The sequence below is a fragment of the Chinchilla lanigera genome, unplaced genomic scaffold (genome assembly GCF_000276665.1).
Source record: "Chinchilla lanigera isolate Chin_1 unplaced genomic scaffold, ChiLan1.0 scaffold00140, whole genome shotgun sequence".
Lineage (NCBI taxonomy): Eukaryota > Metazoa > Chordata > Mammalia > Rodentia > Chinchillidae > Chinchilla > Chinchilla lanigera.
In genome coordinates, this window is record NW_004955541.1 from 397748 (window position 1) to 424739 (window position 26992).

Genomic DNA, 26992 nt, shown 5'->3' on the forward strand with positions numbered 1-26992 from the left:
ACAGGTCCCCAGGGCGAGCACCCCACAACCCCCAGGCCGCCCTTCCCTTCCTGCTCACCGGCAACAGCCACAGGGGTGCCGGATGGGCCGGGCCTAACCACCTCCCGCCGTCGGGACAATGTGCTGTCCTCCCTATGCGGGTTGTGGGGTGAGGTTGCAACGCACGCGCCTTCTGCAGAGCCCCACACGCCCAGCTGCACCTGGCTCCTGGCTCTGCGTCCCTCCTGTCTGGACACCAACCGTGAAGCTTATACCTCCTGGGCCACTGCACTGGGCACCTGGGGTATGTGCAGCGGGGAGAGGCCACACTGGGGCCCTCTCAGACCAAACATTTGGGTTTGCTGAATGAATTCAAAGTTGTAGGCCCCAGAAATGCGGAACCGTAGATTTCTAGTAGCTTATTAAATTATGCACTAAAACCAACTGTAGGACGGCTGAGTGGCGGCGAGGGGAGTGGAAAGGACTCCCAGGACGGCCGCGACGAGGCTGCCTAAGGCAGATGCCAGGGGCTCGAAGGTCACAGGTGCCGAGGGCAGGCGCACAAGCGTGTGGGCCAGGCCCAGTGGGTAAACAGAGGCCTCCCGCTCCCATCCAGAAGAAGCGCACCATCCGGAAATGGTCTGAGAACGGCTGCGGGGCTACTTTATTTCATATAAAAGTTACACGGAAGGAGAGGTCGCAAAGTCAAGTATACTTGGTTGCACGGACTTGCCAAGTCTCACAGGGTTCACCACTTGGACGGTCATGTGACTGATGAATGGGAGATACACAGTAAAAGCCTCACACCGGAGCCCACACGCTGGTCCACCCCAGACACAGATGTGCAAATGATGCGCAGAGCAGCCGCACGCACGCTGTCCTGACGGCCCGCCCGCCGCGCCTGTCTCTGCAGCGTCCCCGGGGAGGCCCTCAGCGGACGTCCTCACGCGGGCCGGGCACAGAGCCGCCGCCGCCAGCACAATGGTACCAGGCGGGGACCACGCAGGAGACGGACACCTGGAAGCCCCACTGCCCAGCCCGAAGCCCAGGCAGCAGAGGTGCAGCCGGGCAGTTTAAGGCAAATCCCCAGGAGGGGCTGTTTGCTTTCTGGTGTAATTTTAAGCTCACACCAAGGGTCCGATCTGATCACCTGTGCCACGGGTAGAGAAACATAAAAACAAAAGCCACCCCTCTGGTGCCCTCCTGGCCACCGCCTGAGCCGCACCTGCTTGGGGGGCCGAAGGCCGCCTGCCACCCGCCCAGCACCCAGCGCCAGCTCTCCTACAGCCGGGGCCGGCCGCTTGCCGCCAACTTGGCTGGAACCACGGATCAGCCCCAGGCCTTCCAACTCTGGGTTCCTGAGGGGAGGTCGCACAGGAGGCGTCCAGGGCCACACAGGGATGGCTTCTTTGGGTCGAGACACTGTCCAGTCAGGAATACATTCATAGACACTGCGGGGGACCCGCACAGTGCACCCCTCTTCCCTGAAACGTCAGCATCTGAAAAATAGCTTGTTGCTGTACACAGCTGCTGAAGTCACACCGCGGAGACAACACTGCCGACTTGGACACATGCACACAGCACACGCACAGACGCAGACAGCTGGGAGGGAGGCCGTCTCCCGGGCCCGGAGTGCTCTGGAAGCTGCCTTCGCTGCTCGGTGCGCCGGGCTTCTGCACCTTTGGTGCCCAGGGCCCGGGCTTGGAGAGCACGGCCTCCGCTCAGGGAGTGTGCTGGTGACGCAGGGCCAGCGGCCTCCCCGCAGGTGCCGCTCGGGCACGGGGAAGGCTCACATCGCTTGCTCTCAGGCGAACAGTCACACCGTCTGCTGGCGACGGTGACCTCTGCCCACATCCAGGTGGCCGCTTGCTGTAGCCGCCGCACAGGTCCCGCCTGCCCTCCTGTCACGGGGCCCTGCGGAGCCACAAGGCCAGAGACCACAGGCGAGTCACGGCCCCAGGCGAGGCTCACACCGAGAACTCCGGGCCGCCTTTCCTGGGCCGGGCCTGCAGTCGCCTGAAGCGGAAGCCCACAAAGGGATTCATCCACAGCAGGGAGGGGGGGCCCCCGAAGACCGACTTCATCCCTTCCCAGCGCAGCCTCCGCTCCCACGTGGGCTTCTCGCTTTTCAGCCTCTCGATCTCCTGGAAGCAGAGAAGAGCATGGATGGCAGTGCTCCACCGCGGCCGTGGGTACACGGAGCACACCGACCTTGGGCCTGGCTCTGGACTGGGCGTCAGGCACAGGGCCCCTCCTGCGTGGCAGCCCTGCCCGCCCCTTGCGCCACCCCAGACCTGTACGGGCGCAGGCAGTGCCCACCCTTACAGAGCACCCACCCGTCGCTCCGTAAGTATTTCCCGTGCCTTCCTGAGGGCCGCGGTGCAAGGACAGGGGGGCAGCCACGTGGCTGAAGCCGGGCGCTCTGGGCCAAGACCCGCCTGGCTGTGACTCTCAAACAACGGTGCGCGCCAGGTCAGCACAAGGAGTAATGGAGCCCGGACGTGTGGCTCACGGGGATGCCCAGCCAGCCTCCCAGGAGCACACCCTCTCCCGCATGCCCGCGCAGACACCCGCCAGGGAGTCCTACCGTCTCATCGTTGCATATTGAGTGGATCTGGGTGCCGAACATCACTGCAGTGAATGTGAAAAACAGCAGACCCTCAAGGCACAGGAAGATCAACAGGATTACAGTTATCGGAGGAGAGAAGTCGCTGCACTCTGTGGGGAGCGAGGCGGGTGTGACTGCGGGGGGCACGAGGAGCCCTGCTCCCTGAGGAACGGGCGGGAACCCCCTCCCCGGAGAAACGGCACACGGCTGCGTCCTGGCCGGGGCTGAGGAGGTTCTGTGCTCCCTGAGGCTCCCGCGGGCTCTGGATGGTGTCCAGATGGGGCCGCCCCACGGGAATCCCGCCCCCAGCCGCCTTACTCCTGTCCACAGCAACGCCCGCTCTCCCACTACCAGCACACGGACTAGCTGGGAACAAGGGTTCGCCAGCCGACCAGGAAGCAGGCCCACGGTTTGGAGGAACAAGACTCACTTTCCTCTAGTTGCAGAAATCTACAAAATACAGCTAAAATTATTTAGTAGAAATTCACCACTGAGGAAGAAGAATTATATGGCCTTCGTCCAACAGCATAACTTAACCATGTTCTTTTCCTAAAAAATTTGATTCCTAACACAACAGCAAGGACTTCCTTCAAACCGGGAGAGGTAACTCTTCCTTTGGGGAGCGCCCAGGGGCCCAGCTCACCGGTCCACTGTCCCCGCACACAGGAGATGAACTGCAGGCCGCAGAGGATGAGCGCGTGCACTGACGACAGGGCTATGTACATCTAAAGGGGGAGACGGTCACTGGCGGCCCGTCGCGGGCAGCAGCGGCAAGCCCTCCACCCACTCCACCACCACGCCAAACAAAGGGAGCCGGGAAGCTGGCCAGGTTGACCTCTGCCTACCCAAGACATCAGACCGAGTAACATAATTTTGCTGAAGCAAACAGTGGGGAAATGAGTTCTAGCACATGTCAGAGTAAGACACCACTGCAGTGCTGAGTTAGTAGCTCCTGCCGCCTTGAACCACCGGTGGTACTAAGGGTCTAATCACCTCCATGGGCCTTTGTACTAATGAAGTTAATAAAAAGCCTCCTGATAGGACACTCATGCATATACACTGGTAGTCCAAGCCACCTGGCAGCCCCACCATGAACACGTCAAGACACTGGGAGAAAATTAAACCACAGCCAACCCCTAAAATAACACAGCAACATCGTTCATCCGTGGGGACACCTTCCTGCAGATGGCAGCATGGTACTGTCACGTGAGCTCCGGGGGGAGGCTGGAGGACGCCAGTCTGACGTCACACTTGGTCTCCTTGCCCAAGACCAGATTCTAGTTAAAGAATCTCAAATTCAACGTAATCACTGTGGAAGCATTTTTACTTACAGTGAAGAGCACGAAAAACCTCTGATTCTTTTCTCCCACACAATTGTTCACCCACGGGCAGTGATGGTCCATTTTCCGAATACATCTTTTGCAAATACTGAAAAGGACAGTCTGGTTTTCAGTATTTCACACCGTGAGGAAACCAAAGTAACCCCAGCAAACGAAACCAAAGGGGGAGAAATACACTCTAACACAGCATGCCTAACGCACTCCCCACACGGCCCGCCACCCACCTGCCAGGCGCACAGCTCGTATTACTTTCCGATAAACGCCTGCTGTTCCCAGGGCAAGGGGCGGGCAGGTGAGAGCCCAGGCCCCGAGTGTGTGTCGCACCCAACAGCACCCCCTGGATCGTGAGCTCACAGCGATCACTGCCGCTCAGTGGAAGACAAGAACGAGCCTTCACGTTTAGGGGAAGACAAACGCTTGCTGCCTCCCAGCAGCCCGGGTCACCAGGCTCGTGCAGCCTGTGCGCGGGGCCTCGCCCTTCCCCTGGGATCTCGCTTGCCCCAGTCATGGAAACACCACTTTTATTTGCCGTCAGTTGTGTTTTAGAAGCAGTGGCCACGCGGCAGAGGCAAGCTGAGCATCCAGCTAGGGCAGCAGTTCCCATTCCCAGAGGACCTTCCTGGACCAGTCACTTTCTGCGTCCAGCTTCTCTGCCCGACTTCTGCCTCAGCCTCGAATCCAGGAACTGACAAGTGTTCCCACGGCAGACAGCTCTGGGGCGTTGTTTACACACCTGCAGCCCGCCCGCTTCAAGCGTGGAGCTGGGTGACTGGCCGTCCTGCAGAGCTATGGGACACCACCGCGCAGTGATGCCCCCTGCCAGCCCAGCCGGGCCCCGGCTCATCTGCTGTCTCCACACCACAGCATCTGCTTGCTCCCTGCCCCGCTGCACGAGACAAACCTTCCCAAAGCTCTCTGCAGCTGTAAGTAGCTGAAGCTCTTTAAGCACGGCTTCTCCCATAGAATCCGAGGAGATGGCCAGCTTGTCCCAAGTGCTCCCCCTGGAGGACACTGGCTGTCGCGGCCACGCCGCACCATGGGGTGGGTGGGGAAATACTCTCAGGCCGCTGGGCTTTCACACTGGAGGCCCTCCGCCACCTCCAGGAGCCAACAGACCTCCAGCAGTCGGGAGCAGACCAGCTTGGCACGGTCACAGTGCAGGTAGTACTCGGACTGGGTGTCTGCTCCCTTTCTAAACCTTGGTGCTTGTGAGCATACCCAGAAGAACCGAGCTTCTACACTGAGCACCGCACCTGGTGAGGCTAACAGTGGACACACAAGAACGCTTCCTTTGCGAAGCCAGGCATGGTGGTACACGCCTACCTTCCCAGCATGCTGGGAGGCTGAAGCAGAAGATTTCCCAGTCTGTCCCATTTGGGGAACTTAGTGACACCTTGTCTTAAAATTTAAAACATAAGAGCCAGGTGTGGTGGTGTGCAGCTATAATCCCAGCACATAGGAGGCTGAGGCAGGAGGATTGCCATGAGTTTGCAGCCAGCCTGGACTATGCAGTGAGTGCAAGGCCAGCCTGAACTACAAAGCAAGACCCTGTCTCAGAGAAAACAAAACAAAACAAAAAAACCAGCCAGGTGTGGTGGCGCACGCCTGTAATCCCAGCACTCAGGAGGCTGAGGCAGGAGGATTGTTGCGAGTTCGAGGCCAGCCTGGGCTACAAATTGAGTCCCAGTCCAGCCTGAACTGTATAGCGAGACCCTGTCTCAAAAAGACAAAAAAAACCCCAACCTTTAAAATGGGCTGGGGCTACAGGCTAGCACGAAGGACTGGGTACAATGAAGAGGTGTGCGGGGGCAGCTTGCGGTGCGGTGAGTAGGAGAGTGCCTGCGGGGCGCACAGGGGCCTGGGCTGCACCCCCGTGCAAGAGCCTCCCGCCACCCCGGGCCCAGGGAGGGCCGGCTGCGTACCTGCAGTGGTGGGCGCGCTCGGGCTTGATGCAGCAGCACTTGGGGCACTTGTAGAGCACCTCGCCGGGCTTCAGCTGCAGGCTCTGCACGTGCTCCTTCGTGGCGTTCCCCCTGGGCACTGCCCCCTGCACCAGCGCGTCCGTGGGGTAGGAAGGAGAAAGCACTCACGTTAGGGGTCAGCAACAACTCCACACTTCACCAAACAGCCACACCGTGCCGTCGCAAGAGCACATTGAGCATGTAAAGGAGCCAAAGCACAGGCCCGGCTTCCCTTTCAGTGAAAAGCGACACTGAACGCTCTCCGGCTCCATGCAGGGCGCAGGGGCGGCCAGGCCTAGTCCTGGGAAGGACTGGCCGGGCAGGCGCCGCCCTGGGGTTTCCTGTCACGTGGGGCAGAAGGAGTAAACAGCATCCTGGCTATAAAGCCTGGAGGGGGCAAGGGGGCGCAGAGACCAGGAGGGCACAATTGGGCACACAGGGACCCTGCCTGTGAGCTCCTTTCGGCCAGCAAAACCCTGGAGACTCTGCAGGGGTTGGTCGCGCAGGACCCAAGAAAGCTCCTGGGCGCCAGGGCCGACCGCACCAGTCTAGTCTCCTGTCTGGAAGTGAAGGGCTTCACTCCAGCCCCCAGCCACTCGGGGAAGGGAGGCCTCGGACCGCGCCTGCTCTGCGTCTCCTCCCCTCCTTCCCCGGCACCACCACGCGCCAGGCCTCCAGCTCCCCGAGCAGATCACAGGACTGCAGAGCGTGCACAGAAGCGGTCACAGCGCGGCTCTGAAGGGGTCCTGTCACACAGGGCGGGTGGCAACCACCGAAGGGCCCTTTCCTGTACAGCGAGACCGTGGAAGGGGCGGGGCGGGGTGAGGGTCCCGAGAGCTGGCTGCTTCTGTAGGAAGCAGGGACGCGTGCATGGCTCTGCAGCTCAGAGGCCTTTGACACCTCCACAGGGATCCGACCTCAGTCTCCAGTCCCCTCCAGGACCCAGGAAGTCTGCTCTGCTCATTCAGAGCCTCAAACCCTCTCCTTTCCCCCACCACACATGCCACGAGGACGGTGGCCTGAGCCACTCCCGCCGGCAGTGTCCGCTCCTGCCGCTGAGGCGAGCACTGCCCAGCTCATGGCACCTGCTCACCCTGGCAGCGCAAGGGCTCGGCCTGAGGGCACCCCACCCTGTGGTGGAACGCTGTCTGAGGAGTGCAGAAAGCCAGGCAGGCAGGGGACACTCCGTCTCTCCTTCACCCAAGTGCCAACCTGGGCTCAGCCACCCAAGGACCTGGTCTGCAGGCCGAGCATGGAGCCAGGACACACAGCCCAAGGGCAGCCTGTCCCTCTGCCACCTTCCCAGCCCCTTTCACAGCCCGGCCCCTGGGTTGATTCACACCACTCCTAGCGGCTTCTGTCAGCTGCCACCAGCACTGAACGCACGGCATGGCTGGAAAGTGACATCCCAACGGGCAAAGGGCGCAGCCACTTCTGAGAGAAGACTGCACGCAAGCACAGGAAAGCAGTCCTTCAGGAAATGAAAACTGCCAGGTGTGGTGGTGCACACGTCATCCCAGCACTTGGGAGGCTGAGGCAAGAGGATCCCCATGACGTCAAGGCCAGCCTGGGCTACATAGAGAGTTCAGGACCAACCTGATCTATGTAGTGAGACCTTGTCTCAAACCCCCTCCCCCATAAAGAAATCAAAATTAAAGTCATAATGAGAGCCATGCATGGTGGCACACATCCGTATCCCAGCTATTCTGGAGGCTGAGATAACAAGATCTCAAGTTTGAGCCCAGCCCAGGCCACTTAGCAAGACCCTGTCTCAAAATGAGCTGTAGAAAGGGCTGGGGTCGGAGATCAGTGTAGAGCATGCTGGGTTTCATGCTCAGTACCACAAAAACAAGCCAACTGTAAGCCACCACTCTGCAACAGTCTAACAAGTGCTGGCGTGGATGTGGGGAAGCGGAAGCCACACTCCCCTGGTGGACTGGAAAACAGCACTGCAGCCTGGAGGACAGCTTGGCAGTGAGCACCGGGCTCCCTGTGCCCGCATGGCAGCATCCACCCGCCACCTGCACACCCAGGTGCACGGCGGCCCTGTCCCACCACCAGAGGGAACAACCCCCTGCCGGCGACCGACGACACAGGTGCGCACTCCCCACACTGTGGAAGAGCCGCAGCCAGGAAAAGGAATGAGGCTGTGACCCACGCCACGCCCCCGTTACCCACCAAACAGGAGGCGGTAGGCCACAGTCCAGGACAAAGGCCACATGCACAGTGACCCACCCACACGGACGACCCTGAACGCAACTCCACAGCGCTCCGGGCACAGGAGGCTGCAGGGGCTGGGGAGGTTTGGGGACCCTCTACGGGCGGCAGGGGTGTCTGCACCACTCAGAAGGCACTGGGCCCCACTGACATGCACACCCCCAGGGACGCACGGCAGGGCAGAGCAGGTCCCAGCTAGCTTCACGGGAACTGCTAAGGTCAAGACGACTGAGAGGAGGAGTAGCCCAGGCCCCTCACTCGAAGATTTACACTGAAAGGAGACAGAGGCAGGAGCAGCACTTGAGTCCATGGGTCTGAGACCAGCCTGAGCCACACTCAGGACTCTGTCTGGAAAAGGGACAGTCTAGGCTGGACACACAGCAGGGACCACAGCTACTGTGGTCACGTTCACTGTGTACAGCAGGTCGATGCTACACGCCCACAGCCAGGATCGGACAGAACCCGAGGTGACACAGTGACCCTTCCCACCCCACCACCCTCGCACACGGGGACTCACGGGGTCAGTGAGCATGGTCCTCAGGTGCGACGAGAGCGCCAGCACCGCCAGGCAGTTGAAGATGACCCCATTCACCACGGAGTACCAGAAGTCTTTGGAAGGCAGCAGCATGACGAAGGTCACCACGAAGTCTGCGTAAACAACCAGGAGCCACGTCATGACGGCACAGACCATGCCGCAGCCATCGCGGATGAACCACACCCTGTCTGTGGCGTCGGCCTCGGAGGAAGAAGAGGAGGCAGAGTCATAGCTGTCGTTTTCAGTCAGGAGGGGATGGTGCTCGACATCCCGGAGCCGGTGTCCTGCGGGCTGCATGGTTCCCGGACACACCCTGCAAAGGAGAGAGCTATTGAGGCTCGGGGGGTCTCGTGTCCACCCAGGCTCTCCAGCCACTGTGAACGTGATGGGCCATGGCATGCCCTGGCCACGTGACAGCGAGCTACGTACACAGAGCAGAAGGGAACATACACTTCAGTAGCTAAAAGCTGTGTTTCTGAGAAGCCCCACGTCTCCCTCCATGCAGGGGGCAGAGGTCCTTCCTCCAAACAGCCAACCTGACTGAGGGTGAGACCAGCACCCCAGAGCAGCACATCTCTCGAGGACTGAGGTGCAGCCCTGCCCCAGGGGCCAGGTGACACACAGCTGGACACAGATGCCCCAGAAGCTCAAGCGCAGGCCAGGGGCAGGCCCAGGCTCTGGGTGTAACCTTCAGAGCGGCTGGATCGGAAGGAGATGGCGCTGAGTCCAGTTCTGCTTGAGCTCCTGCCCCACCACCTACCCAGCCGGAGGCCCGTGGCCCAACTCGCTGCAGGTCGGTATACTGAAAGCACCCATCTCTGCTCTGGGTAAGGGTGGCTCAGGAGTGGACCTTAAGGTTTGTATCCAGTTTGTATTTGACACTATTATTGCTACTGATTTTACTACTACAGCTAAGGTGACATGGTTGTTGCTGTCAAATGTTTTTCTCCGTATAGTACATGTGCCAGTATCAGGACTGCCTGGGGGCCTCAAACAATACTGCGGTCCATTTCTGATCAACCAGGTACTGGACCAAACAACTGCAACCTCCCCTCCCAAATAAACAGAAGTAGCTGGGGCAAAGGCCAGTAGCGAGCCACGGCCACAGGATGTCTCTGCAACACAGCTACACGCTGGAGTTGGCCCACAAACCCAGAGCAGAAGACGAACAGCCCACAGACAGAAACGCGAGCACACAAGGCACCAAAATGCCTCCAGAACTCCGACTTCTCCAGAGCCAGTGCAGGGAGCACCAAGGCGAGGACAGCCAAGCCCCGCAGCAGAAGGGTCTGAAAGACATCACCAGTGGAGGCAATGAAACATGAACAAGGCGCGTGGCGAGCTCAGAGGAGCAACTGAACAGATAATGCAGATAATGAGCCCAGTGAAAACAAGATCAGCGCAACGAGAGAAGACACTAATAAAAATCTGCCAGAGCTGAGGAGATGCACAGCTGAATTCCCAGCACAGAAAAGAATGCTAACCCGCAAAAACCTTTCAAACGGAAATCCAGATAGTTAAATTATGGAAATCATGAGCAGCAGAAGCAACCAATGCGAGGACACAGTGTCGCCCCTAGCAGACAGGGCAGTGACCGTGATGAGAGTCCACAGCAACAAGAAAACGCGAAATCGACCCAAGAGCTGCCGGATGGCACGGAGAAGCCCGACCCCTGAGCAACGGGAGCTAGTGAAACAGCAGAAGCCAACACAAAGAGCAAAACGCCTGTGTACACTCTTCCGCCCAGGCCGCCACCGAGTGCGCTCGTGCCTCGGAGCCTAGCCATGTCCTCTCACAAGACTTTCAGAACCACACGACTCCTGGCCAAGAAGCAGAAGCAGCATCGCCCCATTCCTCACTGGACTTGGATGAAGACTGGTCATAAACTCAGGTACAACTCCAAGAGGAGACGCTGGAGGAGGACCAAGCGGGGACTGTAAGGAGCTGCACATGAGCTGCAGCACATTTACGCTCTCAGAGGTCATGAGATGACACCCTCTTTATCATGCTCAAGACAGTATCACCGTATCAAGCTTAAAAAATACCACTGGTCGGACAGTGGAATATACTTAGTCAGGAATCTTACATCTTTTCTGTGATCAGCACTAATAGATCAACAATAAATATTTGAAAAAAAACCTGTTTACAGAAGTGATGGAAAAAGAGTCCAACACATAAATAAGAGAAGCATATAGAACCTAAGTAGCCATGAGCACAAAACAAACCCACTCTTGCCACATCGTAATTAAAACACCAGAAACCCAGCACAAGAACAGACTCTTCAAAGCTGTCATAAAAATGACAGATCACTTACAAGTGAAAACCTGTCAGAACTATAGGTTTCTCAAGTCAATAAATGTAATTCACCACTAAACAGAAGCAAAGACAAAGGTCACATGATCATCTCAATAGATGCAGAAAAACCCTTGACAAAGTCCAACATCCATTCATCATAAAAACCCTGATGAAAATAGGTACAGAAGGAACTTATCTGATAAAAGCCATTTGTGATCAACCTACTGCCAACATCCTATTACATGGGGAAAAACCAAAGCTTGTTCTCTAAAATCAGGAACAAGACAAAGATGTCCACTAATACTACCCCTGTTTAACATTGTCCTTAAACACTAGCCAGAGCAACCAGGCAAGAGAAAGGAAAGGGGTATTGTAGGAAAGGACAAAGTCAAAGTAACATTATTTGCATACAAGTAGATGACATGATCGACTTACAAGCCTCCCAAAAATTCCATCAAAACTCTTGGGATTAATAACCAAATTTAGCCACGTAGCAGGGTACAAAATAAACATAAAAATCAACAAATACACTACTACACTAATAATGAACAAGAAAGAAATTAGGTAAACAATACCGTTTACAATAAAAGCAAGAAAAATACTTAGGAATTAACCTAACCAAGGTAGGGAAAGACTTCAACAACAAAAACTGTATTACTCTGAAATAACAAACCAGGGCTGGCGATGTGGCTCAGTGGTAGAGCATTTGCCAGCATGCAAAAGGCCGAGTTCAATCCCCAGTACCACAAAAAAAAAAAAAAAAAAAGGAAAGCTATCCCTGTTGCTGGTAGGCAGAAGCAATATAGTCAAAATGGCTGTACTTCCAAAACTGACATACAGATTCAATGCAATCTAAATCAAAATACATTTCTCACAGATCTTGAGAAAACAACCCTAAAATTCCCATGGAACCAGAATAGCAAAAGCAAAGGAGGCATCACAATCCCAGACTTGGAAGTTATACTACAAAGCTACTGTGATTAAAATAGCATCTATTGGCACAAAAAGTTATATAGATGAATGGAACAGAACAGAGAAAGTAGAAACAACCCCAGGCACATTCAGTTATTTGATCTTTGTCAAAGGGGACAAAAGCACACCCTGGAGGAAAGAGCCTCTTTAGTAAATGGTGCTGGGAAAACTGGATAGCCACTGAGCCTAGACCTCTATCTCTCACCATGCACTAAAACAAAATGGATCAAGAGTCGAAATGTTAAACAACCTGTTGAAAGATAAAACAGGTGAAACTCTTGAAGACGTGGTTGCAGGAAAGGACTTTCTGAACAGAACCCCAGTTGCACAAGAAATCATACCATGAATGAACAAATGCGATCACAGCAAATTAGAAAGCTTCTGCACAGCAAAGGAAACGACCAGAGTGAAAAGACACCTACAGAACGGGAAAAAATATCGCCAGCTATTTCTCAGACAGAGGACTAGTATCTCAAATACATAAAGAACTCAAAAAACTAGACCCTTTGCCCCCAATACATAGGCAACTGAAATGAATAGACACGTCTCAGAAGCACAAATGGCCATAGATTTACCATGTGGTAAACACAAGAAAAATGTTCAACATCACCGGCCATTAAAGAAATGCAAATTAAAACAACGCTGAGATGCCCCACATTCCAGAAAATATGGCCATCAAGAAATTGAAGAGTATCAAACCATGGCCATCAAGAAATCAAACAATAATGAGTTTCAGCAAGGATATGTGGGGGAAAGAAACTTCTATATTGTTGGTAGAATGTAAACTAGTAAAACCACTAGGGAAATCAGTATGGAAATTCCTCAAAAAACTAAAAATAGAAATTCCTTCTGACCCAGCTATTTCCCTTTTAGACATGGTCCAGAAGGAAGCCTCATGTTACAGGGATCCATGCGTACCCACATTTGCAGCAGCATAATTTGTAATAGTTAAATCTTAGAGATGGCCTATGTGCCATCAACAGATGAACAGATAGAAGGAACGTGGTCTTTACACACTGCAGGACTACTCTGCCGTGCAGACAAGCTCGCGGCACCTGGAGGTAAATGGATGCACCCTGAGACCATAATGTCAAGTGGAACAAGTCAGACACATGAGCTTAAACGGCACATGGCTTCTCCTACATGAGAAACTCGGAGGAGCGGGGCACAGAACAGAGGGACATAAAGAGGAAGTAGGGAGATCGTTCTCAAATGGGTGGGGGATGGGAAAATAAAGAATTGAAGGGGAAAAATGACGAAAATAGGGCCTCTGCAAAGGGCAAGAGGACCAAGAGTTGGAAGGGGCAGGGAGGGAAAAGGGTAGAGGATGGAAATAAAAGAATTAAGATGCAGACCTGTACCGCCCCCTCACGACGGTAAGATCATTATGCACTGTAAACACTAAGAACCAGACAAAAAAGGGCTGCGTTTCCAAGCCGGAGCTGCGCTTCCCAGAGTGCACAAGGCGGGGCTCCCAAGTGTGGGAAGGAGGCGCCCGAGAACAAGAGCCGGGCTCCGTGTGCCTGGGCAGCGTCTTCAAGGCAACTGGAAAGCGCCAGCCATGAGCACGCCCAACAGACGCACCGCTGCAAGTCTGCGTCCACACACTGCACAAGGCTCTCTCATACAAAGTGCCAGTATCAGAGAATATAAAATGGTTTTCCAGTAGGTAAAACAGCCCTGACTCTTGCATCACATAAAATAAGCTTAACATTTTAAGTGAAATATAAGAATCTAAACAGAAAAAGAACCTGATAGACTGTTACACTCTGGATGTAACATGCCTCCTAAAAGTTCCCATGTTCAGAGATGGGGTCTATTCATGGAACTGGATCGCCAGCCTTGACCCTCATTGGTGGCAACTCCGCAGCTGATTACGGGAACTGGCCGGGCCTCAGGAGGTGGGCGTGGCCTTGGGGATTGGTCCACCCCTTCCTCTCTGGCTCCGGGCCGTCCTGAGGCAAGCAGCCTTCCCTCCGCATGCTGTTTCTGCCTAGCACAGGCCTGAGGGCACGGGCTGAAACCGTGAGCCAAACCCCAGCCCTGCGCTCAGGGACTCGGCCACAGTGCGCTCAGACCCCAGCCAGCACGCGCAGCCCATCCCGGCTGTGGGCTCAGGGCCCTGCGGACAGCTTTGCCAAGCTCTCTCCAGACCTCTCCTCCACCACGACCACAAGGACAGGCTCCTCTTTCCTCCCAGGGCCACCCCAGTGGGGGCTCAATGACAGCCACGCCACTGCAGATGAGGGCGGCCACCACGCCTGCCCGCCCACACCATTAGCAAAGCCCAGTTCTGCAGGGGCTGGGACAAATCTGGGGGAGTCCCCTCCCCATTCTGCATGCTTGTCAGCGGTGCCACCAGGCCCTGTCTGCATCCAGCTGGGGGGCCTCTGCCTGCCCCCTCCCTGCCTGCTTTACTCTCCTGCCCTGTGTGCCCTCTGTGATTGGGCACTGGCGTGCAGCAAGAGGAGCACATCTGCAAAACAGGAGGAAGGCCCTCGCCGCACTCTAGCCTGCGGGTCCTCAGGGTGTCGTGGTGGACCAGGACTCTAGGCCCAGGGCGCCAGGGATGAAGGTGAAACCCCCTCCCAGAGCCGCCTCTCCAGGGGGACAGGCGCTAGAGAAAGGGGCGGGCCGTCCAGCCAGGGGCCTGGGCACCGAGTTCGGTGAGGGCACAATGTTCAGGCCCTGTGAGTTCTCCCAGGGCCTGGAGCAAAGCTTTTCTAGGTGCCCGGGGCACAGCCCTGGGTCACTGCGGGCTCAGGTCTCCTAAGAGCGGCAGGGCAGGGTGCCCTGGTTTGTCCTTGGGGGTGCAGATGCAGGGCATCAGTGTAAGGCATACACACAAGGTCACCTATGCCGGTCATGGCAGGACACTCCTAGAGCACAGTCTAGGACAGTGACAGGAGAGACCTGAGGACACTGGTGCCAAATCTGCACAGTCCCCAAGACATCAACAGATCCAAAAATCACTTCATATTTAAGAAAGCAATGGGTGGACAATGCCAGTTTTGGTTCCCATCATGAAGCGCCCTGGTGCCTGCTGAGTCACTGTGCGCACCGCATGGCTGGACAGGAAGGGAGGGGAGGAAACGGAGGCTGCATTCCTCCTCGCCGAGCCCGGCCTAAGTGCTGGACAGGGGCGCTCGGGCATGGTGCCCAGAGATACGCTGCTAAAACACATGCATGCGGCCACATCAAACGCCAAGGTCCCCACCAATCTTAAGCACCTGAAGGTCACTTCCACTCGCCCTGTAGAGGACCGAGAGAACACACATCACCACAGAGCTGTTTTCAGCCTTCAGGGCCAATCTGATGGGGTTCTGTGACCCCCCGGAACCTCTGTCTCAGGGTGAATAAAGCTCTTTATTCACCTGTAAATAAAGCCCTGTTTCCTAGAATGCTACAAGCAACGCCACAGAGCTCCCTCACTTCAGGGGACAGCCACACAGGCCAGGCCACCCACTTCCCCGTGCCCGGCCCAGCCCTCAGCCGCACCTTAGGCAGCTGCTCGCCACCGGGACACCAGAAGCCTCCTGTCCTCCCACACAGGTGCTGAGCAAGCAGAGGAGGCCAGGGAAGAGGAGGCTGGCCAGGCCGTCAGGAGGGACAGTGACCACGGGCCTGAGTCGGGGCCACACGCTTACCGCACAGGTGACTTCTGAACATCACTTGAGCATGTCGCGCCTGTCCTTCAGGACACTGCGGTGTGTGCTGTCCTATGTGACAGGGTCTGGAAGACAGTAAGATCGGATTAGACGCCATCTACAACAGGAAAGTACACGCCCTTCTCAGGGTGTGACTGACACTGCAGCTTCCACAGGCAACAAAATGTTTTACCCAAAGTTCTGTCGCTCTAGGCTACCCTTAACTACTAAGTCACTGCACTTATAATTACCTGGGAACTGACTGACAGTCCCGGAGACTAAGCTATTCATTTACTTACTTGTTGTTTTGAGACAGGTTCTTGTCACGTTGCCCAGGTTGGACTCCAACTCCTGGGTTCAAAGGATCCTCCTGTCTCAGCTTCTGGGTCTCTGGGACTCCAGGCACACTCCACTGGGCCTAACTGTATTCTAAAACCGCCCAATTTAGACTCCTTCTCCTTTAGCTGCACTGCTAAACACAGAGCCGTGCACCCAAATCCGCCAGAACAACCCCAGGGTCACTAAGCTTCACCTCAGCCAGCAGCAAACTTTCTGTAGCTGCATTAGACTACAGAGAGATGGGGAGGAGGAGCCCGGGACAGGGTGACAGGAGCCCAGTCCTGCTGGGCAGGGAGCAGGGAGCAGGCCCTGCTGGGTCTCAGGGAGGGTGCCTGGTTCACCCTTGTCTCCCAGGGCCCTCAGAATCCCGGCACAGGAAGGAACAGAAACCCTCCTGGAGGAACCGGTCTGGCCAAGGGCAAAGCCCTGAAGATACCAGATACAAGGGAGCCCGAGAAAGAGTCACTGCCAGGCTTCCCTAAGGCCAGGGCCACGGAGGTCACGCTGCACATGGACACAGAGCTTCCGGATGCTTATCACGGTTCCATCCTAAAAGTGAAGAAACCTAGGACATGTCACGAGTAACAGCAGAGGGGGAGGCGGGGCCAGAGGCTGTCGCACCCAGGAACCCACTCCTCCCGGCCTGCGGGAGGGTAACGGACAGAGGACAGAGCAGCCTGCCCCAGGACAGCAGTGAAGAGGCGAAACACCGGGGACCCGTCCAGAGCGCTGTCATCGCCCAAGCAGAACAGCACAGCAGGAAGTCATGGTTTCAGGGGAAGTGGCCCGCAGAGGGGTGCTGAGGGGAGCTGCTCAACAGAGTAAGGGGAGGCGTCCAGAGGTGAACCCTGAGGACACAGTAGGGGCCCCTCAACGTGGAGCAGCGGCACTGCTGAGCAGGAGCTCAGGGCCTGCTGGGAAAGCCAGGTGCTGCAGGGTTTGCTCTGCCTCTCTGCTCTGGCAGAACGAGCTACAAAGGAGGCCAGGTGTCCACTTTATTAGGGACTGCGTGGTGCCCACCACCAGTGTAAGAGGAGGTCAGGTAATGATGAGAGGGAGGGAGGAAGGGGAGAAGGGGAGAGGAAAAAGAAGAAGCAGGAAAGGAATTCAGAACCGACACAACAGAACATCAACACAGCACAGCTGTAATTACTACCCCGACACGTGAGAGCCGGAGAAACTCAGGTGAATGAAAAGAGGACATTCTGAGAACGCCATGGTTACCCAAAAATAAAATACAATGGCTGAAGTTAAAAATTTAAAAACAGGACTGGGCGGGAGGAGGAAACTCCCAGTAAGAACCAACAAAGAGGCTGACTTAGGGAAGAACACAAAACAGAACCAGACGACATGAGGGCAGCCAAGTCCACACTGCGCTCGCCACAGGCGGTGACGGAGCCCCTGGCATAGCGTGTGCCTGAGTGGGTACGGCTGGCCAGGACGTCTGCTGCACACCCAGGGCTCTGGCAAACAGGCCTCCCGGGGCCGAACTCTGGCCTCCGGCTCCACGGTACACTAGCCTGTCCCTCCACTCCATCCACGGTCCTCCCCTACAGTGCTGTCCTGTGTACCCCACACCCACTCTTGGGGTGAAGCCAGGCCCCAGACAGGGTGCCAAGAACCCAGGGAGGAAGCCGCCAACGGGATGCTGCACTTGGGGAGGACCCAGAGGTGGGGGACGTTTGCCTCGCTTTGGGCCTGACCCATTGGGGCGTGGCTCCTGATAGCAGAGGCCCTGCACTTTCTGCCCCTCCTGCCACCCTATCTCCCCATCCTGCTGGCAGTGGCCTGTGACTCTGGGCACTGCAGGGCGACTCAGGCCTCTGATCTCAGCACTCACTGGACAGGCTTCCATCCCAGGCCTCAACACGTACCTCCCCTACTTCGGGCTTCCTATACCCTCCTGGCTCATAGCCCTTCTGCGCCTCTGAACAACATAAGCGGCCAGAGAGCCCCAGCCACCGAAAAAAAAGCACTTAAAAATGACCTTGCACACAGTGACTTTATTCAAATACTTAGGCACTAGCCACCTGCTTTAAATGTTGAATAATATTCAGAACTGTCTCCCAGTGAGCTGTCTTGGCAATGTCCTGAAATCTAAAGCTGGCTTATGAATATAGGACTGTCTGCTATAGGCAGCAGGTCTATAGCAGGATATCCACAAGACCAAATCCTTGATTATTTCTATAAATTAAAAAAAGCAACCAACAGAACAATCACTGGGAAAGCAGTCTGGCACTTCCTCCAAGTTAAGCACCCACCCACCCTGTGACTCAGCAGTGCGCCTGCTCCTGGGGTTCACTCACGAAAAATGAGCCTGGACACAAAAGTGTTGCAAACCTGCTCTGAGCAGCAGTATCATGATACCCCGGGAGCAAACGACCGCACAGCCCTCGACAGGACAGCGGTAGTCAGACAATGGTGCCCTCCGAGAAGAAAAAGAAATGATCAACGCAAGCACAGCGTGGGTCAATCCCCGAAACATTCAGCCCAGTCCAAGAAGCCAGACAATGAAGAGTGTCCAGCGTGGGTCCACTGGTGTGACACTCAAAACCGGGCAAGCGGCCAGGGATGTAGCTCAGTGGCACAGCCCCTGCCTGACAGGCACAAGGTCCTGAGTTCAATTCCTGGTACAAAAAAAAAAAAACTGGGCAGACTTACCACAAAAGAAATCAGAAGAAGGGTTTGAGCACAGTGGGAACAATGACTATGCAGAGGCCAAAGCTCACACACCGAGCTGAGGACGTGCCCAGGTCTGGCGGGGAAGTGGGCTGCTCGGGTCCATGCACTCATCAAACGTCACTGAGCTGCTCACCCACTTTACACCCCACTTTTCACCATCGATCAGGCCTGAATAAAGAAGTCAGAGAGAAAAAGACCCAGCTTGGGCCCAGGAGGCCAGCATGGACCCTCGGGCAGAGGCCCCGCCCTGGCTGTTTCTGTCCTCTGTCTCTCACTCAGGGGGAAGCCCTGCCTTAGACTTACTTCTGTTCACAACGCCAAGCTCCTTAAGCTCTTCCCGTCACCGTTACCTTTACAAAACGCACTTCACATAAACACGGTAAGATAAGCGAACAAAAGACAGCAGTATTCTCTGGTGATCGGTTCCTACTAACATAAGCAAGATGTGACTGTTTTACACCGCAGTGTCCGGAGCGCGTACCCAACAGCCTGGCATTCCTGTCCGTACCAAGCCACTGCTTAGACCCCACTGTGCACTGTGCACTTCACCCAGGAACAGACTGATCTGCGGCCGCAGCGGCACGGGAAGCAGAGGCGAACCCGCCAGGAGGTCCAGCTGAGCAAACGTGGTACAGACTCCCTGGCACCAGGCACCATGCAGGCTCCAGGGACAGACAGAGCTTTGGCCCCAGGAGATCTCGATCAGCAAACGGGTAATGAGCCTCCAGGTAACACGCCAAGTGTTCCCGAATCAGGAACCTTGTGACGGGAGAGCCGACAGCAGCCAATCCTGTGGGGGAGCTCCAGGAAGGAGGGAGCCCCAGTGAAGACAGCGGCAGGGGGTGTGGCACACAAGCAGGACGCACACTGGAAGAAAAGCGCAGCCCGGGGCCTCGCTTTCACTGTCTTCTTACTCTTGTGGTGGCCACTCCCCGGCAGGGTGTCTCCTCACCCCTTAATTTCTACTTCTGTTTTCTCTTCTTCTTTGTTAACCTTCAATAAACACTGACCTTTTCTTTTTATATACATATATATACAGACATACACACACATATACATATACATACATATACATACATATACATACATATACACACAGACATATACACACATATACATACACACGCACATATACATGCAGAACCACGAGTGTGCACTGGAACGGGGAGGGTCAGCACACTAAGGGGAAATGTGACCAACAGGACAGGACAGGTCTGACTCCCAAGTCCCCTGGGCGACATACTCAGGAGCCTGCAATTCTGGACTTCATTCTGCTGACACGAGAGGCACAGAGTTCAGGGACAAGGACGGGTGTTTTAAAGAGACCACTGCCCCAGTTACATCAGCAAAACCCCTGGACTAAAAGCACATAAGCCCGCAGACCTGATGCCTTTTTACTAACTTAGTCCTTATTCTCACAAGCACCAGAGGGGCACTGCAGGTTTCAGTTTTTAAAGAATGAAGCCTCAGAAGAGAAAAGGAAAACAGGTGACATTAGAAGGCAAGTGCTAGGAACGTGGAACGGCAAGCCCCAACCTGAAAGAGCAAATCTGGGGTGGGGACACCCAGCCGGGCACCTCACAGAGACCTCGGACCTGTGAGCAGCACACACAGACCCCTCGGGACCAAGCCTCACAGCAACCCCACCGCCCAGAAGAGAGGAGGCAGCCAAGACATCCTCTGGGAGAGATGACAGCTGGTTCCGTCCACGCAGCCCAGGAACACAACATGGGACAGTCGGGGAGGCAACTATCCAGTCAAAGCAGTGAGCAGCTGCACACGGTGGTCCAGCACTGGGACCTGTCCGGAAGGTGAAGGCACAGACCTGGCAAGCACATCAGTGGGTGCAGGGACGGCAGGGCACATGAGGCTTGGGTGCTTCAGGGTAGGGCAACTACTCTGTAGGGTATCGTGTCAGCACTAATACACAACAGATGCATGACATACCTGTGACAAACAGGCACGACAGCTATGTGACATCGAGAACTGTACAACTTCAACTTCACAGCACAGTGAGCATTAATGTATGCAAACTTAAAAAAAATCCTTCAGGATGCCAGCAGGTGACAAGATGGGATGCAGATTGTGACAAGAGGCTACCCGTGTCACTTACCTCCCAAGGGCAGAGTACTTATACGAATTATCCAGGGACCTTCCACACTGCGGAGTGTAATGCCTCACGTGCACTTATTTATTTATTCAACCATGTATTTAAATCAGTAAGGACGTTTATCTTCTACTTCGAATCATCGCACAGGACTGTTTTACTTCGTTGTTCCAGCGGTTCTCGCTGCGGCCCTTGGGAGCTCCTTCACCCAGTTTCCCTGTTCTGCCTGGTCCCCAGGCCCTCACTGTGTGTGTGCACGGGGGTGCTGTGACACGTCTTCACTTCCTGCTGATACAGATGCACTGAGTATTCCCTGCCTCTGCCCTGGACTCGGCCACTTCTCCGAGGAGCCCTGGGTCCCTTTATTTACTAGAGAATGGTATCAAAACTCAAGACTGGGCACCAGGTATGCTAGCTCTTAGAGTGTGGCTTCCAGGTCCCCTCCGGTGAGCAAGCAGATAAACACCTGTGTGGGTCCAACATAGTTCCATACATGACAGGCTGCATGCATGTTAAGCCAAATGTGAGCTCCCGTGCACATCCCCAGCTCTGACCCTTGATCACGCGGGTCATGACAGCTGCCTATCTTTGTTCACACGGAGCCCTCTACACGGCTCTCACCATTTGCTGCTCACTTACATGACTGCTTGATACCAGAATATAATGGTTCTAGAGCTGCCCATCCTACCATGGGAAAAGCACAGAATGAGTCCCACCAGAGGGACTTCGTCATACAAAGTATCTGACCAGTACTCCCCAAACAGTCAAGTCACCAAGAATGAGGAGAGCCTGAGAAAGTACAGAGCTATGAGGCATCTCAGGGGACTCAATGACAGTGTCCCGGGCGGCCCTAGATGGGATCCCAGGCAGAGAAAGGACGCTAAGGGCAAACTGAGGAAACGAAACATGTGCAGACCATTTTCACGATGGCAGGGGACGCAGACCCAGAAAGAAGCGGGCTGCACAAGCTCAAGAATTCACGCCTGGTGAGACGCAGCAGCAGCCCTGGGGCGTCAGAAGTGCAGGCTCAGTGCTGAGACTGGAGAATGGAGGCTGGGACACACCCCGGCCTATGAAACTTAGTTTTGGTTGTTGTTTTTGAGACAGTCTCTCTACATAGTTCAAGATGGCCTTGAACTCACTATGTAGCCCAGGCTGACCTTGAATTCATAGTGATCTTTCTGCCTTAGCCTCTCAAGTGATGGGATTACAGGCATGTGCCACCACACCTGGCCTTCAACCTGGGTAGCGAGGCCCTGTCTCTAAAAAAATAGAAGAACAGGCAGGGGCTGTAGCTCATTGAGAAAGCCCTAGGTTCCATCTCAGAGGCGGCATGGAAAAGCAGGTGTCAAAGGCCAGATTTAGCCTGGGGCAGAAACCAGCGAGTGCAGCTCGGTAAGCAGGAGGCAGAAAGCAAGGCCCCAAAGACCTGACAAGACCACGAACAGATTCAAAGCAAGCACAGAGACAGAAGTGAGACTGGGTTTGTGCTAGGAGGTGTCAGAATTCAGAGAAAGTGCCCATCCGGAGAAGAGTAAATCTTCACGTGTGGCTGGCAGAGAGGCTGCTACTCTGAGGCAGAGGTACAGAGATGCCAGGCACCTGCAAGGCGGTCATCAGCCTGGGTGATGATGCGCATGCCAGGTGGAAAGACCACAGATGGCTATTCCTCACCTCAGCACTCGGGTGACCCCTGCAGCCTGCCCCCTGTGATCATGTTCCTAGATGTTCTCCTGGTGACATGCAATGATATACCCCGTCTGTCCTTCCAAACCCCAGCAGAAATGTATGCCACTACTATTCTCTCTTCAAATGCCTGAGTCTAAAGCAATGGCTACTAATCTTTAAGAAAACACACACACCCCAGAATACTAACCCAGCTGAAGGCAGTGTCAACACGCACCGCATGTGACCCTGTGTGAACAGCCACCCAATGCAATCTTTCTATGGAGGCCTTTTGCATTAAAATACCGAGTCACCCTAAAATAGCACTTGGACCCTGCAGACCACAAAGAAGACACGGAGCAAACACAAACAGGAAGAGGAGCGGAGGCCAATCTGGGTTGGGGCTGGGTCCTGCTCTCTCCCCAGACACACCTCCTCCCCTTCCCAGTACTGCTGCACAACCCTCCAAAGGCGGGCACCCGGCTGGGGCCTGGCTCTGCCCCTCCACCTCCAGGAAGGGTGCCACTGGACTGCAGTCTCACACAGCCACAACGCAAAGGCCGTACCACAATGCCGCATGTTGGGTCTGGCCCCTGGCTACTCAACAAGGCAAATCACCCCACTGCTGGGACCCTTTCCTCCCCGTCTCCACGAGGGGCACCACACAGTCTAGCGGCCAAGGTCAAAACCCTTCACTGACCTCTTCCTCCACCCCCACCCCCTGGAGCACTCACGGGTGGGGTGACTCAGGCTGCCTCCGACCGAGCCCCGTCTCACTCACAGGAACCAGGCCTGGTCAGCACCTCAGGGCCTGCCAAGCGTGCACCCTGCCCCACCTGCCACCTGCGTCCTCCTCCCACCAGCCTTGCCCTGGCTGGCAGGCTTGTTCTCCGGTCATCACCTTCAGGGAATGCCCCTCGTCAGATGCAGCGCTCCAAGAACATCCACTAAGCAAACAAGTGGCAAAAGCAGAGACGGGAACAAGGAAAAGTAGAAACGACCTACACGGGAAGGGAAGTCCAGAAGAGGAGCAAGTGTGGATCCGTGCGGCGGGGCCCCGCGGGACGGGGATCTGGGAGAAACGGAGTGCCAGTTGCAGAGGAACGAAGGTGAAGGGCCTCGGTTCTCCCCCACCCGCTCCCGCTGAAATGCACGGCATCCCCAGGCCGGGCTTGCAAAAGGGCATTCAGTTTTGAACAACTGAATGGGAAAACTGGAAGAATTCAAAACATTTCAGTGACGCTGCAAAACCTTGTTTCCAGAGAGACGAGCACTTCTCTAGCCGACTGCCTCCCTGCAGTGTCTCAGCGGACCTGACCACCAGCTGGCCACAGAGCTCGCCTGTTTCTGAACCCCAACAGCCCCTGCACAAGCAAGCTGTACCGAGCACCTTTAACCTCAACACTGAACTCCTCCCCTGCCCTCTTGTATGCCCAACGACATTTTTTTCTTCTTCAAAGGGCCAGGGATATAGCTCAGCAGTACAAGCGCCGGCCTAGCAAGCACAAGCTCCCAAGTTTGATTCCTGGTACAAAAAAAATTGTTCTTCTTCTTCAAGACAGAGTCTCACTATGTAGTCCAGGCTAGCCTTGAACTCATTATGTAGCCCAGGCTGGCCTCAGTTTCCCGAGTGCTGGGATCATGGGTGCCACTAGGCCCGGCTCTTCTTTCTTCTTGCTTCTGGTTCCGGTTCTACCCTCTCCACAACTCACGTGTCGGCAGCCCCCACCCTGCCCTAACCTGCGCAGAACTCGAACCTCAGTCCTGTCCTAGTCTCCAACGACCACCTACAGAGTGGCAGGAGCTATCCTTTGGGATCACAACAAAGGTTCCCCAATCAACCCTGTGCACAGCCTTCGAGAGGCGCTCTGCTGCACCGCACTCTCTCCCCTGCATGGTGCCCATTTGGTTCCCTCTGCTACAATGTCCTACCTCTGTGCTTCTGCTCCTGCTGCTTCCTCCATTAGAATTTGCACTGATTCTCTCTCTGCTTAGCCGAATTATCACCTATCAATTTTCAAGTGCCTATTAGTAGTAAGAGGCTGTAGGAGAACTTAAGTGTTTTCAAACCTAGCAGGTGCTATACCAATATAAAGCATTATGTTATGAAATCCACACGGAGTCTGGATTCCATTAGAGAAACAATATGATTCTATTGAATGGAACTTAGCAGCAGGCAGGGTTAAAATCAGCAAGATAAGAACATGTTGGTAGATAGTCACAAAGAAGCCAGTATAGAAAACAGTCAAAGAGGGAAATGATGGTTGTGGTAATTCAGGTTCTAGAATAGGCAGCCCAACATGATACAAGCATGCATCTCAGGAAGGGTCATCTCTTCCTCAGCTGCTAGGGAAAGAAAGAGAACGATGATAGTCAGAGACGTTTTAACTTTTTAAAGCAGTGTGGTTCTTCTAATGTTGCCCAAGCTAGCCTCAAAGTCCTGGGGTCAAGTGACGCTCTTGCCTCAGCCTCCCGAGGAGCTGGGACTATAGGCAGGTGCCACCATGCCCAGTTTCAGAAACATCTTAGATAGAAAGGACTAAGCTTGAGAGTTCTCCCAGCGGCCTCCTCCACAATCCAGAGGCAAAGCAGAAAGGGTCCAGGAAAAGAAGAGTGCTGTAAAGAATTTGAACTTTGCCCCAAAGGAGGGCTGGCCTGTGTCCTTAGCTCACAACATGATTAAGGTGGGGTCTGGCCACATGGGAAAGCCTAACAATGTGCTTTGGGGGGGCGCTCGGGATCACATAGTATCAGTCTACCTGGAAATGAGACCAAGCAGGGGGCAACCTATCCACCCACCCACTGTCACACATCCATGCCAACAAGGCACAGATGCAGGCTGAGGACAACAGAAGCCTGGCATTTAGTGCTCCCTGTTCCCTCCTGTGCGCTTCTCCTGCTAGGTGACTTTAATTTGCAGCCTTTGTCTGTAAGGACGTGTAACCAGGAATGTGGGTGCTTCCGGTCCTCCCAGTGAACTGCTGGGCAGGAGGGCACAAAGGGTGTCAGAGAGTGGTCATGTGTGTGGTGGTACTGTCAGCTCTCTGACACAGCTGACCTCAGCTCTTCTCCTGGGTTAGCTGAAGTGCCATGCCAGGAGATGGTCATACTCCCTCTGGATTTCTAAAAAGGGCTAAGCATGTAGCTCAGTCACACAGCGCTCACCAAGCAAACACAGGCTCTGAGTCTGATCCCCAGCATTGTGAAAGAAAAGATTGTTCTTTCTGTCTCACTGAGAGCCACTCCACTCATGATAATACATTCCAGTTCTTGAAGAGGACTTCTGCTTTTACACTATATTGATTAGCGGGGTTAGAAAGTCCCAATCCATTACTCTGCCAACCAAGGTGGGCTCTGAGACACTGGTTAAGAGAAGAACCCGCTGCTGTTAAGTGAATCCTGTAGGAAATTACCTTTTCACACCGAAGTCACTGTGAACCTACCAGTCAAACTCCAGAAAGCACATAATCTAAAGAACTCTGAAACTAGCTATTTTTCTAGGATGTTCAAGAAGTGAAATTTAGCTAATATTTCTATTCCAGTCCAAGAGCCTTATGCTTTAAAATTCTGGCTTTCTAGTAAGCATTTAATGAGATGACTCTTTAGAAGGTAACTCCATGCAAGTGCTGTAAAACATCAAGAATATCAGAATCAGCCAGGTGCGGTGGGGCACGCCTGTAATCTCATCACTCAGGAGGCGGAAGTAGGTGGATCGAAGCAAATTGGTGGCCAGCCTGGACTACATAGTAAGTTCGAGGCCAGCCTGGACTACATGGCAAGACCCTGTCTCAAAAAAACCGAAAAAACAAAAAAAAACAGAAGATCAGAATCACCACCTGTGAGATGAAGAAGAGTTTAGGAGAAAATCTATACTGACACACTATCTGGGACAACCACAGCAAAACAGATAAACATATGAGTGTTTAGGTCCACACGAAGCAGATAGCAAAGAAAACCCCACATAGACCCCAGGCACAGGAGCAGCTGCAGTTTTGTGACTCCAACTTCACTGCCACAATAAACTGGTTGTGTAGGAGCTAGTAAAAATGATTGTGTCCATTCTACGGCTAGCAGAGACTTTGTTCTAGGTGTGATCACAGCTCAGGAGAGGGGAACTTCGCTGCCCTGGAGGCTGACCTCATCCCCAGACCCCACTCAGGTAACTACCCTCCAAAGACCATTGGTGCGGGGTGGCGGGGAGGTAGCAAGGAAGTTGGTCAAAGAAAAGGAGAAACTTTAAAATCCTTAAAGGAAGAGGACAACGGGGGCACTTTCAAAGGCCACGCGACTGCCAGCGGGCCCGCTGTAATGCACGCCTATAAAATCCGGCTGACAGAGAGGTTTATGGCCACTCCGCAAGAGCAACCCCGTCATCAGCCACAAAAGGGAGAAGCGTGGCTGGGAGAGGCGGTTGTCACGCCCAAGGACATGCAAAAAGCTGGAGCTGCAATTCGGGCCGAACCCGAGCGGTCACCGAGTGACAGGCACCGGGGTAGGAAGGGCGGCTCGGGACGCTGCGGAAGGTCGCAGGTGCGCGGCGCAGAGCACCAGGAACCGGGTGTAAGGCCGGGCACGGCCGGGCACGGCCGGGAGCGGGGCGGGGAGCGGGACAGGGAGCGGCCGGCCCTGCCCAGGCGCCACACTC

The 26992-nt window shown here is 54.9% G+C and overlaps 1 protein-coding gene and 1 pseudogene across 1 annotated transcript in view; one reads left to right on the forward strand and one right to left on the reverse strand.

The window, feature by feature from the left end:
• Positions 1–616: 616 nt before the first annotated feature.
• Positions 617–26992, reverse strand: part of Zdhhc7 (zinc finger, DHHC-type containing 7) — a gene marked incomplete in the record, with an annotated part of 27967 nt that continues 1591 nt past the window's right edge. Inside the window, 7 exon segments of the mRNA XM_013507963.1 lie at positions 617–2123; positions 2567–2697; positions 3231–3312; positions 3919–4015; positions 5850–5974; positions 8623–8953; positions 15555–15640. Coding sequence (XP_013363417.1) covers positions 1947–2123; positions 2567–2697; positions 3231–3312; positions 3919–4015; positions 5850–5974; positions 8623–8937 — 927 coding nt within the window.
• LOC106147302 lies at positions 8963–11025 on the forward strand (annotated as a pseudogene).